The sequence below is a fragment of the Microtus ochrogaster genome, chromosome 24 (genome assembly GCF_000317375.1).
Source record: "Microtus ochrogaster isolate Prairie Vole_2 chromosome 24, MicOch1.0, whole genome shotgun sequence".
In the NCBI taxonomy this organism is placed as follows: Eukaryota; Metazoa; Chordata; class Mammalia; order Rodentia; family Cricetidae; genus Microtus; species Microtus ochrogaster.
In genome coordinates, this window is record NC_022024.1 from 390,633 (window position 1) to 403,861 (window position 13,229).

At 40.7% G+C, this 13,229-nt stretch overlaps 1 protein-coding gene across 1 annotated transcript in view; it reads right to left on the reverse strand.

The window, feature by feature from the left end:
• Positions 1–1,154: 1,154 nt before the first annotated feature.
• Rap1b (RAP1B, member of RAS oncogene family) overlaps positions 1,155–13,229 on the reverse strand; it is a 34,387-nt gene continuing 22,312 nt past the window's right edge. Inside the window, exons 2-8 of the mRNA XM_005357901.3 lie at positions 10,642–10,723; positions 9,022–9,090; positions 7,538–7,594; positions 6,234–6,374; positions 5,454–5,597; positions 4,537–4,653; positions 1,155–2,435 (exon numbers count right to left, since the gene is read on the reverse strand). Of these exons, the coding sequence (XP_005357958.1) occupies positions 4,567–4,653; positions 5,454–5,597; positions 6,234–6,374; positions 7,538–7,594; positions 9,022–9,090; positions 10,642–10,698 (555 nt within the window). The 5' untranslated portion in view covers positions 10,699–10,723 and the 3' untranslated portion in view covers positions 1,155–2,435; positions 4,537–4,566. The remainder of the gene's footprint in view (positions 2,436–4,536; positions 4,654–5,453; positions 5,598–6,233; positions 6,375–7,537; positions 7,595–9,021; positions 9,091–10,641; positions 10,724–13,229) is intronic.

Sequence of the window (13,229 nt, forward strand, 5' to 3'; positions counted from 1 at the left end):
ACCTAGCACCAAATGTCAACAGTAGCTGGGCTAAGAATTTTACAGAATGGACTCAGGCAGGGCAGCAAGCACTTCAGTTGATCTTGGTTGTTGCTCTATCTGTGATCCTATAAAACCCTAGAATAGTTTTTTTTTTTCTTTTTGGTTTTTCGAGACAGGGTTTCTCTGTAGTTTTTGGTGCCTGTCCTAGAACTAGCTCTTGTAGACCAGGCTGGCCTCGAACTCAGAGATCCGCCTGCCTCTGCCTCCCGAGTGCTGGGATTAAAGGCGTGCACCACCACCACCCGTCTTAAAACAGTTCTTGACACTTAAGTTTTCTGCTGAAGGAGTACTCACTACTCATGATGGACAGTGGTACCTTCAACGGATCAACAGAATGGTACACTGAAATAATTTTAGTGTCCCAGTTTTGAGGGCATCCCCAAGTGATTATAAAGAAAACAAGCTTTACTAAAACATGTCTCTCAAGGATAACAAAATAAGAGTGTCTCTAAGAACATTTACTTGAAGGCCTCTCAGAGGTGGAACTTGGTGATTTAATACATAACGAGTAAGACTGTGTTAAAACGAAAGCCTTTAATGTCCCATTCAAACAACATGTGTTGAGGACTGGCACACCTGCAGGGTAGAAGGTACCACTTAAGTGAATGCTCCAGCAGCTGGTAAATGCTACGAGAAAGTATAAGAGCTTCTTTACAAATATCACAGAATTCAATGATAGCACACAGGAGACAAACACTGTTATATAAAAGAAAAGTAGCATGAGTCAACATCAAAAAATTTTATAACCTTATTAATATTTTAAGCATAATTGGTGCAAACTTCTGTGTATTAGTTTCCCAAAATTTGCATTCTGCATTAAAAAAAACCCATAGTGTAGTTCCCAAACTATTTAATCCTTCTTCCTTTTCCCAGCCCAAAGAGCCACTGAACACCAGCCAAAGGCATCTGTTCATGTGTAATACTGCTTGAATTACAACATTCTTTCTCAAGGAAAAGTTCAAAGGGTAGTTTTACGTGGACAGCCAAACAAATCTAGGAAAAAACGCCCCAAACCCAAACAAACCAAATCCTGACATCTTGGATTTAAGAGTCTGGTTTACCTGTAAGTTATAAATTATGAAATCACACTGTGGAAAATAACACCTATTACATTTAAAAAGGTAAACCCATATTTATTTACTAGCACTGTTAAAACATTACACAAAACACATTCAAGTGGCAAGTAATTATAATGCAAGCCCTTGCACGGCAATCCAGATTTATTGAACTACGGATGCTAAGTTATACAAAATTGCACCACTGTGATTAAGGCTTTAGTTTACATTTGGCCACCTCAAAGTCCTTGTAACATCAGGTTGGTCAATTTAAATACTGTGGCTCCCTGTTGGATGGACACACAATCTTTACACCCAAACGTTGATGCACACAAAGCAACAAGGCATTGTTAAATAAAACAGCAAGAATTACTGCGGTTAGGCCTTGTGACCAATTACACATGATTAAAATTACTTCCCACATTCACATCCACAGTACTCGTCACATGAGAAACAACCACTAACAGGCCACAGCACTACCCCTGTGTATTTGGTATTGCAGACACACATAGGCATGAGCAAGCAAGGAGTCACAGTGAGAATCTACAGCTGCAGAAGCCTGGAAATGATTTACAAAATTGTTAAATCATTAAAAAATTGTTTGAAAATATACACTTCTTGTTGTAGACCCCCACTGTACACACAACTATAAACATTGTTCCCTATGTAAACAAAAAAGGAAACATATAATAAGGAGATTTGAAAAGTCTGGACATTTCCTTCCCAACAGATATTAAAGGCAACGTCTTTAATCTAAGACATTATACTGAAAGGACTATCATATTTTAAAGACAAGATCACTGTCTCCACAGGATTTTGAAAAATTAAAAAAACTATATAGCTGTGTTAATCAAAGCGCTTATTTTTGTATAATACAATGATAATGACCTTGAATTTAAAAAAAATTACAATAAGCTACAAGTATCAAAGAAGCGAAGTTATCTGGAGTAGTCTATACAGGAGCTCTTTGGACTTTCTTTTATTATGCTAAAATAGTGGTGCTTTTAGGATTTACATTATTGTACTCTCCAATACAAAGTATGGGGTGTGGTAAAGTATACAGTACACCATTTCCTTACATGTACAACATTGGTGGATGAAGAATGTCTCTTAGCAGTAATACTGGATGTAGCCTCTGGTCTGACCAGCTGCATACTCTAGAACCTAGTATAGAAGTAAAAATATCTCGTGAACTGGAAAAGTGATAGAATGTGCAAACTGATACAGTGGCTTTCATCCGCCTCAAGGGCACCACCACAGGAAAGTCCAGTGAAGACGTTGGTAGGTTTACAAAGTTGGAATGCTGGCACTGTTGAATTGGGCAACAGTTCTTCAGACCTGTGGAAGAGAAAACAATAAATACACTAACTGAAACCGTACAACAAGGAATTAAGGAAACAACAGACAAAGGCTCTGATTCTAGTCATGACATTAATGACGGATAAGATATTTTTATATCTTTATTCCAAAAAGGATGGCAGTCTACACCACTGCCCCCCCTGGAAGCCACACAAATGGAAATTCTAGGCCACGCTCTGTGTAACTTTCTGCATATTATTTTCCAAAGATTAAAAAGAAAAACAAACTGGAGAGACATCTCAATGGTAAAGAGCACTGGCTGCTCTTCCAGAGGACCCTGCAATTCCAGGGTATCCGACACCCTCTTCTGGTCTCCTTGGACACCAGGCATGCATACAGTACTCATATATACAGCAGGCAAAACACTTGTACACAAAAAACAGAAGGTAGCAAGGCAGTGGTGGCCTTTAAGCCCAGCACTTGGGAGGCAGAGGCAGGTTTACAGGGCAAGTTCCAGGACAGGTTCCAAAGTTACATAGAGAAACCCTGTCTCAAAAAACCAAAACCAAAACAAACAAAAAAAGGAGCAGGCCAAAATCTGCTTACTTGTGTGACTCTATAAACACATGCCTACACTGAAATACTTTTTCCTTTTATTCACTAGAGATGAGCACTTGATGTATAGCACAGGCTGCCCTGAACTTGGCAACCTTTCCTGTCTCAGCATCCTGAGTGCTGGAGCTACTCAGCAAATAAGACGTAACTCAAAATGGAGCCAGCTGTGGTGGTATATGCCTTTAATCCCAGGCAGGCCAATCTGTGGGAGTTTGAGGCCAGCCTGGTCTGCATAGCCAGTTCCAGAACAGCCAGAGCTACGTAATAAAGAAAGAGAAACCCCGTCTCAAAAACCAACCAACCAAACAAAAAAGCAAAAACCAACCAACCAAACAACAAAACCAAAAACTAACCAAGCAATCAAACAACAAAACATCGCAAGGTAAAGATAAAATGGCACTGTGCTTTAATGCTCACTAAAATAGCCGATAATTGCCACGGGCAAACGATAGAGTAGACAGTGCTTACCATGTGACAGACACTGACCTCACGTTATAAGCACTGATCTTACTCAATGCCTGTTTTTATAACCCATAAAGAATGTAATGTCCCCCTAGTCTTTCTTTGGTTAGACTCCGAGGTTGTGGTCATTCTCTCTGCTGAGGACCCTTCCTCCTGCATTGCTGACTTCTACTTGCCCTTTCTTGTATTCCAATTCTGACAGGCTTTCCCTAAACTCTCAGTTAACAAACCAGCCTGGCTCCCGGGCTCATGTGACTCTAGAGAAACCAGAACAGCATGGCGGAAACCACAAAGTCAGAAGCTGGGCAATCTACTGAAATCCTGAAATTCAGGCAATGCTCTTAACCACTGAGCCACCTCTCCAGCCCAACAGAGTGACTCTTTAGTGCCAGGCTCTTCATCTGTTTTGCCTCAAAGGCTTGTTCTGAAGTGTCTTCCCTGCTCCTGGGTGAGTGGAGGCATCACAAGCTTATGGTGCTATACCACACACATTGTAAAACTCTCTTCTATTCCATCTCAATTATCTGAGTTCTGATGATAGGTAAAGAAATATAATTTTAGGGGACTGGAATGATGGCTCAGTGGTTAATGGCACTGGCTGCTCTTCCAGAGGACCCGGGCTCAATTCCCAGCACCCATATGGCAATTCACAGCTTCCTGTAACTCCAGATCCAGGAGATCTGACACCTTCACACCAACGCACATAAAGTTAAATAAGTTATACATATGAAAGAAATATAATTTTAGTTTCTAGGATTATCATGCTAAGTCATGGTATCTATTTTTAAGGACCCACATCATTTGCTGGCTTTTATGGCAGTCCTTGGAATAAAGTTAGCAGTGAGAAGAATGTAACAGGGCTGGAGAGATGGCTCAGAGGTTAAGAGCACTGGCTGCTTTTCCAAAGGTCCTGAGTTCAATTCCCAGCAACCACATGGTGACTCACAGCCATCTGTAATGAGGTCTGGAGCTCTTTCTGGTATGCAAGCAGAATACTGTATACATAATAAATAAATAAATTTAAAAAAAAAGAAAAAGAAAAAAACAAAGGAATGTAACATACCTGGCTCAGAGCTACAACACACCCAGGACATTAAAGCAGCCGGCATGACGACTTTTTGCGGGCCTTGCCAGGCACTGGAGTTTTTCTGTTAATTTGCCGCACTAGATCATAAAAGATCTGCAAATACATTATTATTATTACTGTTATTATTTTTAAAAGGAAAAAACAAGCTCAAAATCCAAAAATAAAAAGCGAAGCAAAAGCAAACAAAATCTCCCGGCAATCCCTATGGCTATCAGGAAACCCCAGAAGCCAGTGCTCCTTTGCAGAGTGAGTAAAGCCCGTCTTTCACAAGTACCAAGTTCTTATTTCTGAGAAATTTAAAACTAATTTCCTTAAAGTAAAAACTTAGTTGAAGGAGCTGCAGAATTCTACTCAATTCAGTTAGAGCTCTCCTATCCTACAAAAAAGAAAAGAGAAAAAAAGCCTCTTCACTGTCTCAGATCTTTCCGTATGCCTTTGCTCTAAATAGCTTCACTCCCTTCAGGAACCATGTGTGTCTTTCTGCCTTTTCCCTCCAATACTCAATGAATTTAGTGTGTTCCCATACTGGCCTTCTGCCCAACTTTCCCTCTAACAGTAATTGCATTGTATGCACATCACAAAGAACCGCAATGCTGCTACTTCTTTCCATGCACTTGCTCTCAAGGCTGATCTCTTTCCTGTAAGAGCACACACTAACCTGGAGTTCTCCTGCAGTGCTTTCCCATTAACTGAACATTCTCTTAAGATTCTGTTACATGTGTGTCCTCATGAGTTTATTATGTGCAACACATGCTAATGTTGTCATGTAGGTATGGGAACTGACCTAGGCTTCTCTGTAACAGTAAGCTCTCAAATACTCGGCCAGGCGCCTTTCCAGTAATTTAAGATGTTACACTAAATATAAAAAGCTCCCTAACACCATGCACACATACCTCATTAACGTTTATTTTTGATTTTGCAGAAGATTCTAAGAATGCACAGTTGTTCCATTGTCTTGCTAGGTTTTGACCTTGTTCCTTCCCTACAACTCTTTCGTCTTCCAAGTCACATTTATTGCCCACAAGAATCATTGGAACCTACAATGACATTGGTGAGGGTAAAACAGAGACAGCGATAAAGACCCACTCTAAACTGCTTACGAAAGAGGGAAAATTATGCCACGATGGACTTAATCACAGCAATCAAAAACACCCTTTTAAAGGGGAAGCACAAAGGGTGCTACTCTGAAAAGCCAGCATATTTCAACACTTAAAAATGTCTAACGGTGTGAATCAACTTCGGTTTCTGACATACATTTAATGAGCTGCACAACACAGAAATGAGAAATTAAGGAGGCTCCTATAGCAGAAACTTCAGCTTCTCACTGTCTAAGCTGGAACCTTTCACTTTCATATCTATGATGAAATAAATCAACTTAGTAGAAGTCAACATACTTACTAGTGGCATCACGCTGTTTGCATCTCTCTAATGTTTGTAGATTTCAAAGAGCAGTACAGGGAAAGTCATAAACTACTAATGGCCACTTAGAAGTCATCTCCTAAAGGGCTTTTTGGGAGGGGAAAATTCAAACAAGGAAAACAATCTAGGTTTCTAAAAGAAACTTAATTTTTTTTTTTTTTACATACTTTACTCTGACAGAAAAACAGAACCTCACAAGTCCTCAGCTACAGAGGTGTAGGAAATGACGGCATTGACCACAGAAGCCTGCTTACATCGTCAGTGTCTTTAACCCGAAGAATCTGCTCTCTCAGGTCTTGTAAGTCATTAAATGTGGACTGCGCTGTGATCGAGTAAACCAAAGCGAAGCCCTGGCCATTCTTCATGTACAAATCTCTCATTGCTGTAAATTGTTCCTACAGAAGAAAGATTAAAAGACAAGGATATGTTTTGATACCAAATTAGATAATTCCCAAACCTACACTTCACAGCTTATTGAAGAATATTGGAGTATTATACACCATTCCTTAAAATCACACATTATAGCAAGATACTGTCTGAGAATTGCATAACAAAGTTCATTTAAAAAACGACACTATAGATTTATATATAACACATGCCCAACTGGAAGAGAGACATCTGGTCTCTAAAAGAAACTTTGTTTTCTGAGACAGTTTCTCTGTATAGCTGTGGCTGTCCTCGAACTTGCTTTGTAGACCAGGCTGGCCCTGAACTCACAGGTTCACCTGCCTCTACCTCCCAAGTGCTGGGATTAAAGGTGTGCACCACCCCTATCCAGTATTAAAAGCAATTTTTGAACCTATCATCAAGTGTTGAGCACCAGTCTTCTCCCAGACGTGCAGCACACTGTGATGTCATCATTTTCCTAGGGCGTGGGCATCTGTGCGAAAGAAGCTGATGTGTACCACATTTCCCTTACTTTTGGACACCTACAAACCTAATCAGTTGTTATGGTCTGGATATAGACTGAGTAGTCTTCATGTGCCAAAATTTTACCCTGATTCTGAGGCATCCAGAGGGTAGAAACTTGATTCTATGAACTGAAGAGGTGAGGTTGCTGGGAAGCAGTTAGGATTGAATATGGTGGCTTCTTACAGGTGAAGGGGAGGGGAAACACAGATACACATGTTTCTGTCTTGCCACTTGATGAGTACTGCCTCAGGCTCTGTCAGGAATAAGCCACCACCAGATTTTGCTCCTAGACCTTGCATCTCCAGAACAAACCATAACAAATCTCCATTCATAAAGTTAGCTGGCCATAGGCATTTCAGGACAGTAACAGAGTTGATGCAGTTATTTAAAAGGACCTTCAAGGACAACTACCAATCAAAACAATTCATATGGTCAAAGAATAAATATATATCTAAGCATTGTCAACATGATCTGAAATATATAATATACTGTCTTATAGGGACCAATACAACCACAGGCCATGAAATTTTCCACTCTGTCATTTGCATTTAAAAATTTCTCCAATAACTGATCCATTCCATTCATAAAGCGCACTGTTTAAAAACTGATGCACACTGCATATCCTTTGATAACTTAACTTACATACCGTTCCTGCAGTGTCCAGGATTTCAAGCATACACTGCTGTGCATCTACTTCAACTTGCTGAAGAAAAAGTTAAAATAGTCCTTTAGTTTTCATGCATGTAAAATACCCACAACAGTTAAGATTAGAACAGATATAGATTATGGCAACTTTACAGGGTAATATTGAGCAATACTTAAAACTAGCTAAGTCACTGTGGCGGTTTTAATAAGAATGGCCCCATAGGTGATGGCATCTGAGCACTCGGTTCCCACTTTGCATTGCTGTTTGGGAGGTTTGGAGCGGTGCAAGGATAACACAGAGGACCGGCTTTGGAGTTTCAAAGCTACCGCTTGTTCCCAGTTTGCTCTCTGACTGCCACCTGCCGCACGGTGGACAAGCTCTACAAGCTGCCTTGCTCCTAGTGTTTACTGCAGCAACTGAACAGTAATGAAGTTCCAAAGCCCCCCATTCTAGTCTGGTGCAAACTGCATGTACTGAGACGTACTAAGACTCAGCCACAGTGTGACACACTCAACACTTAACTTTGGAATAGAAATGCCTTCAAAACAGTTTAAGCAGAAAAGCAACGGTTCCAATACGGTTTTTCCTATCAGCTTTCCTATAATGCTTTGGGTGTGCCTTTATTTCCCTAAACACCTTTTTTTCCCCTTTGAGATAGGGTTTCTCTGTGTAACAGTCCTGGCTGTCCTGGAACTCACTCTGTAGACCAGGCTGGCTTCAAACTCAGTGAGATCTGTCCGCCTCTGCTTCCCGAGTGCTGGGATTAAAGGTATGTGTGCCACCACCGCCCGGTCTCCCTAGACACCTTTTGTCATCGACAGACACAATTTCTGGTGACAAGGAAGCAGTGTCTTAATTATAAAATAAAGCATATATCCATGTTATTCTTTCTAACATTTCCTAGGAATGAAATTTACTTAGAATTAGATCAGAAGGAAAAAGACTACTTCTGCCTCACAGCTGCGGTGCAGGAAGCTTTTCCAGTTTTGTGGTGGGCAAATGGAAAGAGGGAAACACAGTAACTTCACAATCGGAGCGCCAGATGCTACAGAAAAGCAGACACAACTCTCACACTATTACACTAAAAATGTTTGCACACTGTTTTATCAACACGTGCTGTGCTCGCAAACACAGTGCTTCACCTCTGCTGTGGCTGTGGGTGGCAAGGGTAGGACACCCACTATGGGCTATCTCTAGAGAGGAGAACTGGAGGCCACTCCTTCCAGTGAGTGAGGCCTGGGAAAATGGGGCTGCCTCTTGAAGTGACAGTCCAACTACAATTCTGGGGTCAGAATAACCTAAAAGTTCTACAAATGTGTGTGTAAATGCTCACAAGTCTCTGGGCTGCGGACAAGAAATGCCAAGAACGAGCATTTCTAACTAACAAGCACCTCGTCATCAGTGTATCTAAAACATTTGATAGCTCCAAACTAAAAGTATTTACTATTGTATTAAAATCAAAAGGCTTTTAGAAAGTCACCTACCTTTCTGTAAGAATCTTCTATCGTAGGGTCATATTTTTCAACAAAAATTCCTTGAACAAACTGTACAGTCTGGAAAAAAAAACAATATTATATTTCTAAAGAAAAAAACAAACAAACCTAAATCTGTAAATTTTGTTTATTGATTGATTGATTGACAGGCTATGTATCTCTGGCTAGCCTGGAACTCAGTCTGTAGACCAAGCTGGCCTTGCACTTGCAGTGACCCTCTGGCTTCACCCAAGTACTAGATACGAAGCCCAGCTTAAATCTGTCGTTTTAAACTACTAACTATTTGGATCTGTGGGTTCCATAACCTCAGATTTAAACAACGATGGATCAAAACTATTTGGGGAAAAGGACAAATCAGACTGTGTGCATACTGAGCACACACCACACTTTGTCATTGTTAACTATACAATGGTGTAAATCCATGGTGTAAACGGCACAACAGCTATTCAAATGGCATCTATGTCCTGTTGGCATCGCAATTTTTTTTTGTTTGTTTGTTTCTTTGTTTTTAGGACTGGTTTCTCTGTGTAGCCTTGGCTATTCTGGCACTTGCTCTACAGATCAGGCTGGCCTTACAGAGATTTGTCTGCCTTTGCCATCCCGAGAGCTGCTCCACCACCGCAAGGCTCTGGCACTATAACTTTAACCCATAACAAAATAAACGCCTCCCCATTACTGCGGATACAGAAGACAAAGCAAATGCCACATTGCACTTCTCAGTTTGATCTCAGTGTGGTCAAGTTCTGCGTTAGGTGGCTATTCTCTCACTGGGGTAAGAGAAAGTCATCCTGTGCTTGTCTGGATCTCGCTGCAGCCCCACACTGCCGCTGTCTTGACCTACGTTCTTCTGAACACTCCAGGTGATGCGGTCTTTCTCCATCCCCAGTCCTCACATCAATCTGTTCTTTCTTGCTAGTGAAAATACAGTATGCCTATTAAAATTACACAAAACTAGATAGTCAAAGATTTGGAAAAGGACTAATTGCAAATATATAGTACATGCCTATTTATAAATTAAAAAAAGTTGATTTCTGTATGGCACTAAAAATGCAAATATACAACTGTATAAATAGGCTGTTGCTCTGGAAAGTCTAAACTATGTTATCATTAACTTAAACACTATCCACCCAGACACAACTAACAATTGTCTAAAACAACAAAAATCTTGTATTGCTCATAAAGTTATGGGCTAATTTAATCAGATAAACACAACTAACTACAGACATACTTTAAAAGAGCTAGATGTGGTAGCACACACCTATAATCCCAGAACAAGTGAGGATGGTCACATGTTCAGGGCCAGCCTAGTATACCTGGCAAAAATTGTCTTAGGAAACAGAAAATATGAACAGAAGTTGAGCTGTAGTTCAGTTGGTGGAGAGCTTTGCTATCTGCATGCAGCTCTGATTTCTAGCCCTATCATTACAAAAAATAGGATATGGCCTTGGAAAGCTATAACTTCGGCCTTCCAGGAGGTGGAGGCAGGAGAATTAAAAATTCAATGTCAAGATTTCTACTGGCTACACACTAATATGAGAACAAAACAAAAAATACCTCAGTAGAAATGAACATCTTAGGGTAAAAAACTCCCATTGAGAAAGAATGACTTACCAGAGCTGACTTTCCAACACCTCCTGAGCCAAGAACGACGAGCTTATATTCACGCATGATGCAGACGTGTTACACTCAGTACCTTGGTAAAGAAGAAAAAAACGTAAGTCTTGGTATTTCCATGCTTCTTATAAGACAGCCAGAACAGCAGGCTTATATAAAATTATTACTAGACTAGGTTATCACGGTATGAATTTCCTACAGAATTAGAGTTAAGGGTAAGTGTGAGAGATCAGTATGGCACTGGCTGTGCACGCCTGGCAACCTAAGTTTGAGTCTCCAAATCCATGTGAAGGTGGAAGGTAACAGCCACCACTACAAAGCTGCCCTCTGACATTCATGTGTCACGTATGGTCCATGTGCCCACACATGCACATCACACACACAATAGTAACGAAGTAAAATATAAAGATTTCAGACAGTACTTTTAGCTCTGTCTTAGCAAACAGGTTATCAGTTTGTGACATCACATTGTCTGGGAAATAAACCCCACCGGCAGGTACTAGGCATGCAGCCCCATCCATTAATAAGCCAGCATCCTAGGACCCTGCTTGCAGATAGCTACATGCACACAAACAATGGAGTGAGTTTCTAAATCTTCCCTAACGATTATCAAGGAGTCTTGTTTGCTGGACAGTTTCTATTTCAATGTATTCCTGTACATGTCCAGGAATGGGAACGAGGGCAGATCTGGCCTGAACTAGTTTTGGCACATGTGCAGGAAGGCAAACTGCTCAGTGAACTTTTAGAGATTTCCTAGAATACTATCTTATGCTTCTCGTAACTGGGCATTGCATATTAAAATCGGGTGCATTATGGGAACGGACGTGGGCTGTGAGCAGACTTGCATTACTCACATAATCTAAGCCTGTCAAGCAAAACAGAGAAACCACCCATAGTATTCCCTTTGCAATCCAATTCTTTCTCTTCCTCCAAGCCCCCACAAAGCATGGCTGGAGACAACTGCCTGGAGCCTCTTAACCCAGAGTCCACTCCTCTTTGGTAGCGTATCTGACTGGTGCTGCTGCTTTGCTTCTGAAGCAACCCTTGCTACTTTGCCATGTGTGCACTTCTTCAATTCATTGATTAAGACCCAAGAATCTGGACGCACCCACTAACAGTAAGTAATTTTATTAGAATATCCAAAGAAAAAGGAAGAAAAAAAGGAGAGCTGAGAAACACCACCAAGGGCTTTCATATTCATTCACACAATAACACGACATATCTACCCCTTTTTTCTCAAGCCATCTTAAGACAAGAAGAGGAAGCAAACATCCCAAGCCACCTAGAAGTAGCTGAGTATAGGAATATAATCAGTGAACAAAACAGAGAAAAATCCCTGTTCTCATTTGAGAAAACGTTCTAGAAGAACGAATGGAGACTGGAAACACATCAGCCATGCATGACAGTGCACCCCTGCAAGCTCAGGACTCAGAACAATTTCATTTGTGTACTGTCCTGGTCATTCCATGCAGCAGCACCACTGTCAACAGTGAAGACAGGTGACCGGTAACTGTAGTAAGCCTGCCCAGGAGTGCGGGTGTCACGGCGGTGCACATCACAACAAACATCTGAATGCCAATCGATCAACAATTGTTCCACCTGAGGCACAGTGCCACACGAGCTTACTCCTACCTTTGGAAGGTTGTCAATCTTTAAGTTTTATAATTCCCCTCAAATCATAAAATCAGCAGTCAGCTCTGCCCAGGGAAGGCAGTTCCTGTGCTTAAGTAACCAATAATTGCATGTCTATGCTTCCTGTTTCAGATATTTCCTACCTTCTCATGCTGAAGACTCTTGTGGCATCATTTCAACAAGTTCCTTAGGTCCATGACTCCTTGAGCTCATCTAGCCGGATCGCTACCTTAGGACACGTAACCAAGCAGGCCTTTGCAGATGGTAACTGTTTTTTTTGCATAACACTTTGAATTGTGCCAATTGGTTAGTATTTATGTCATTAGCTTGATTTTTTAGCTACTTAAACTTCTGTGAAAAGTTTTGTCTCCCATGTTTTGTTTTGGCCTGGACTGTCTGGCTTTCATCCACTACTCTATATGAATGGATGGAGACAGAGGCCCAGGCTATAACCTTCAGTGTTGCAATAACCAGTCTAGGCAGAAGGGGGTATGCTTGAACTCCACTGTCTCACAAGACTCTGATGATGACAATTGTGTTACCAGCTTGCAATTATTTTGTCTTCTAACATCTGCTTGTCAAGGAGCCTCACAATCCGTTAGCAAACACCTTTTCTCTTTTGTTTATTAGCAGTAAGGTCTCATTCCAGCCCAGGATGACCCTGAACTCAAAGGTGATTCTCTGCTTCCTCAATGCTGGGTGGATTAGAGGTGTGAGCCACCATGCCTAGCTCAAGGAAAACATTTATTCATTTTTTAAAACATTCAAGACATTTTAATTTATGGGACTATATTATATCCAGCTAAACATGTAGATCTTAAGTATTACATGAATTTTGCTATATGCCAGCATCCATGTAATCCATACCCCCATTAAGACAAATTATTACAAGGCACTTTTTCTTTTCTTTTTTAAAAAAATATATTTATTTATTTATTATGTATACAATATTC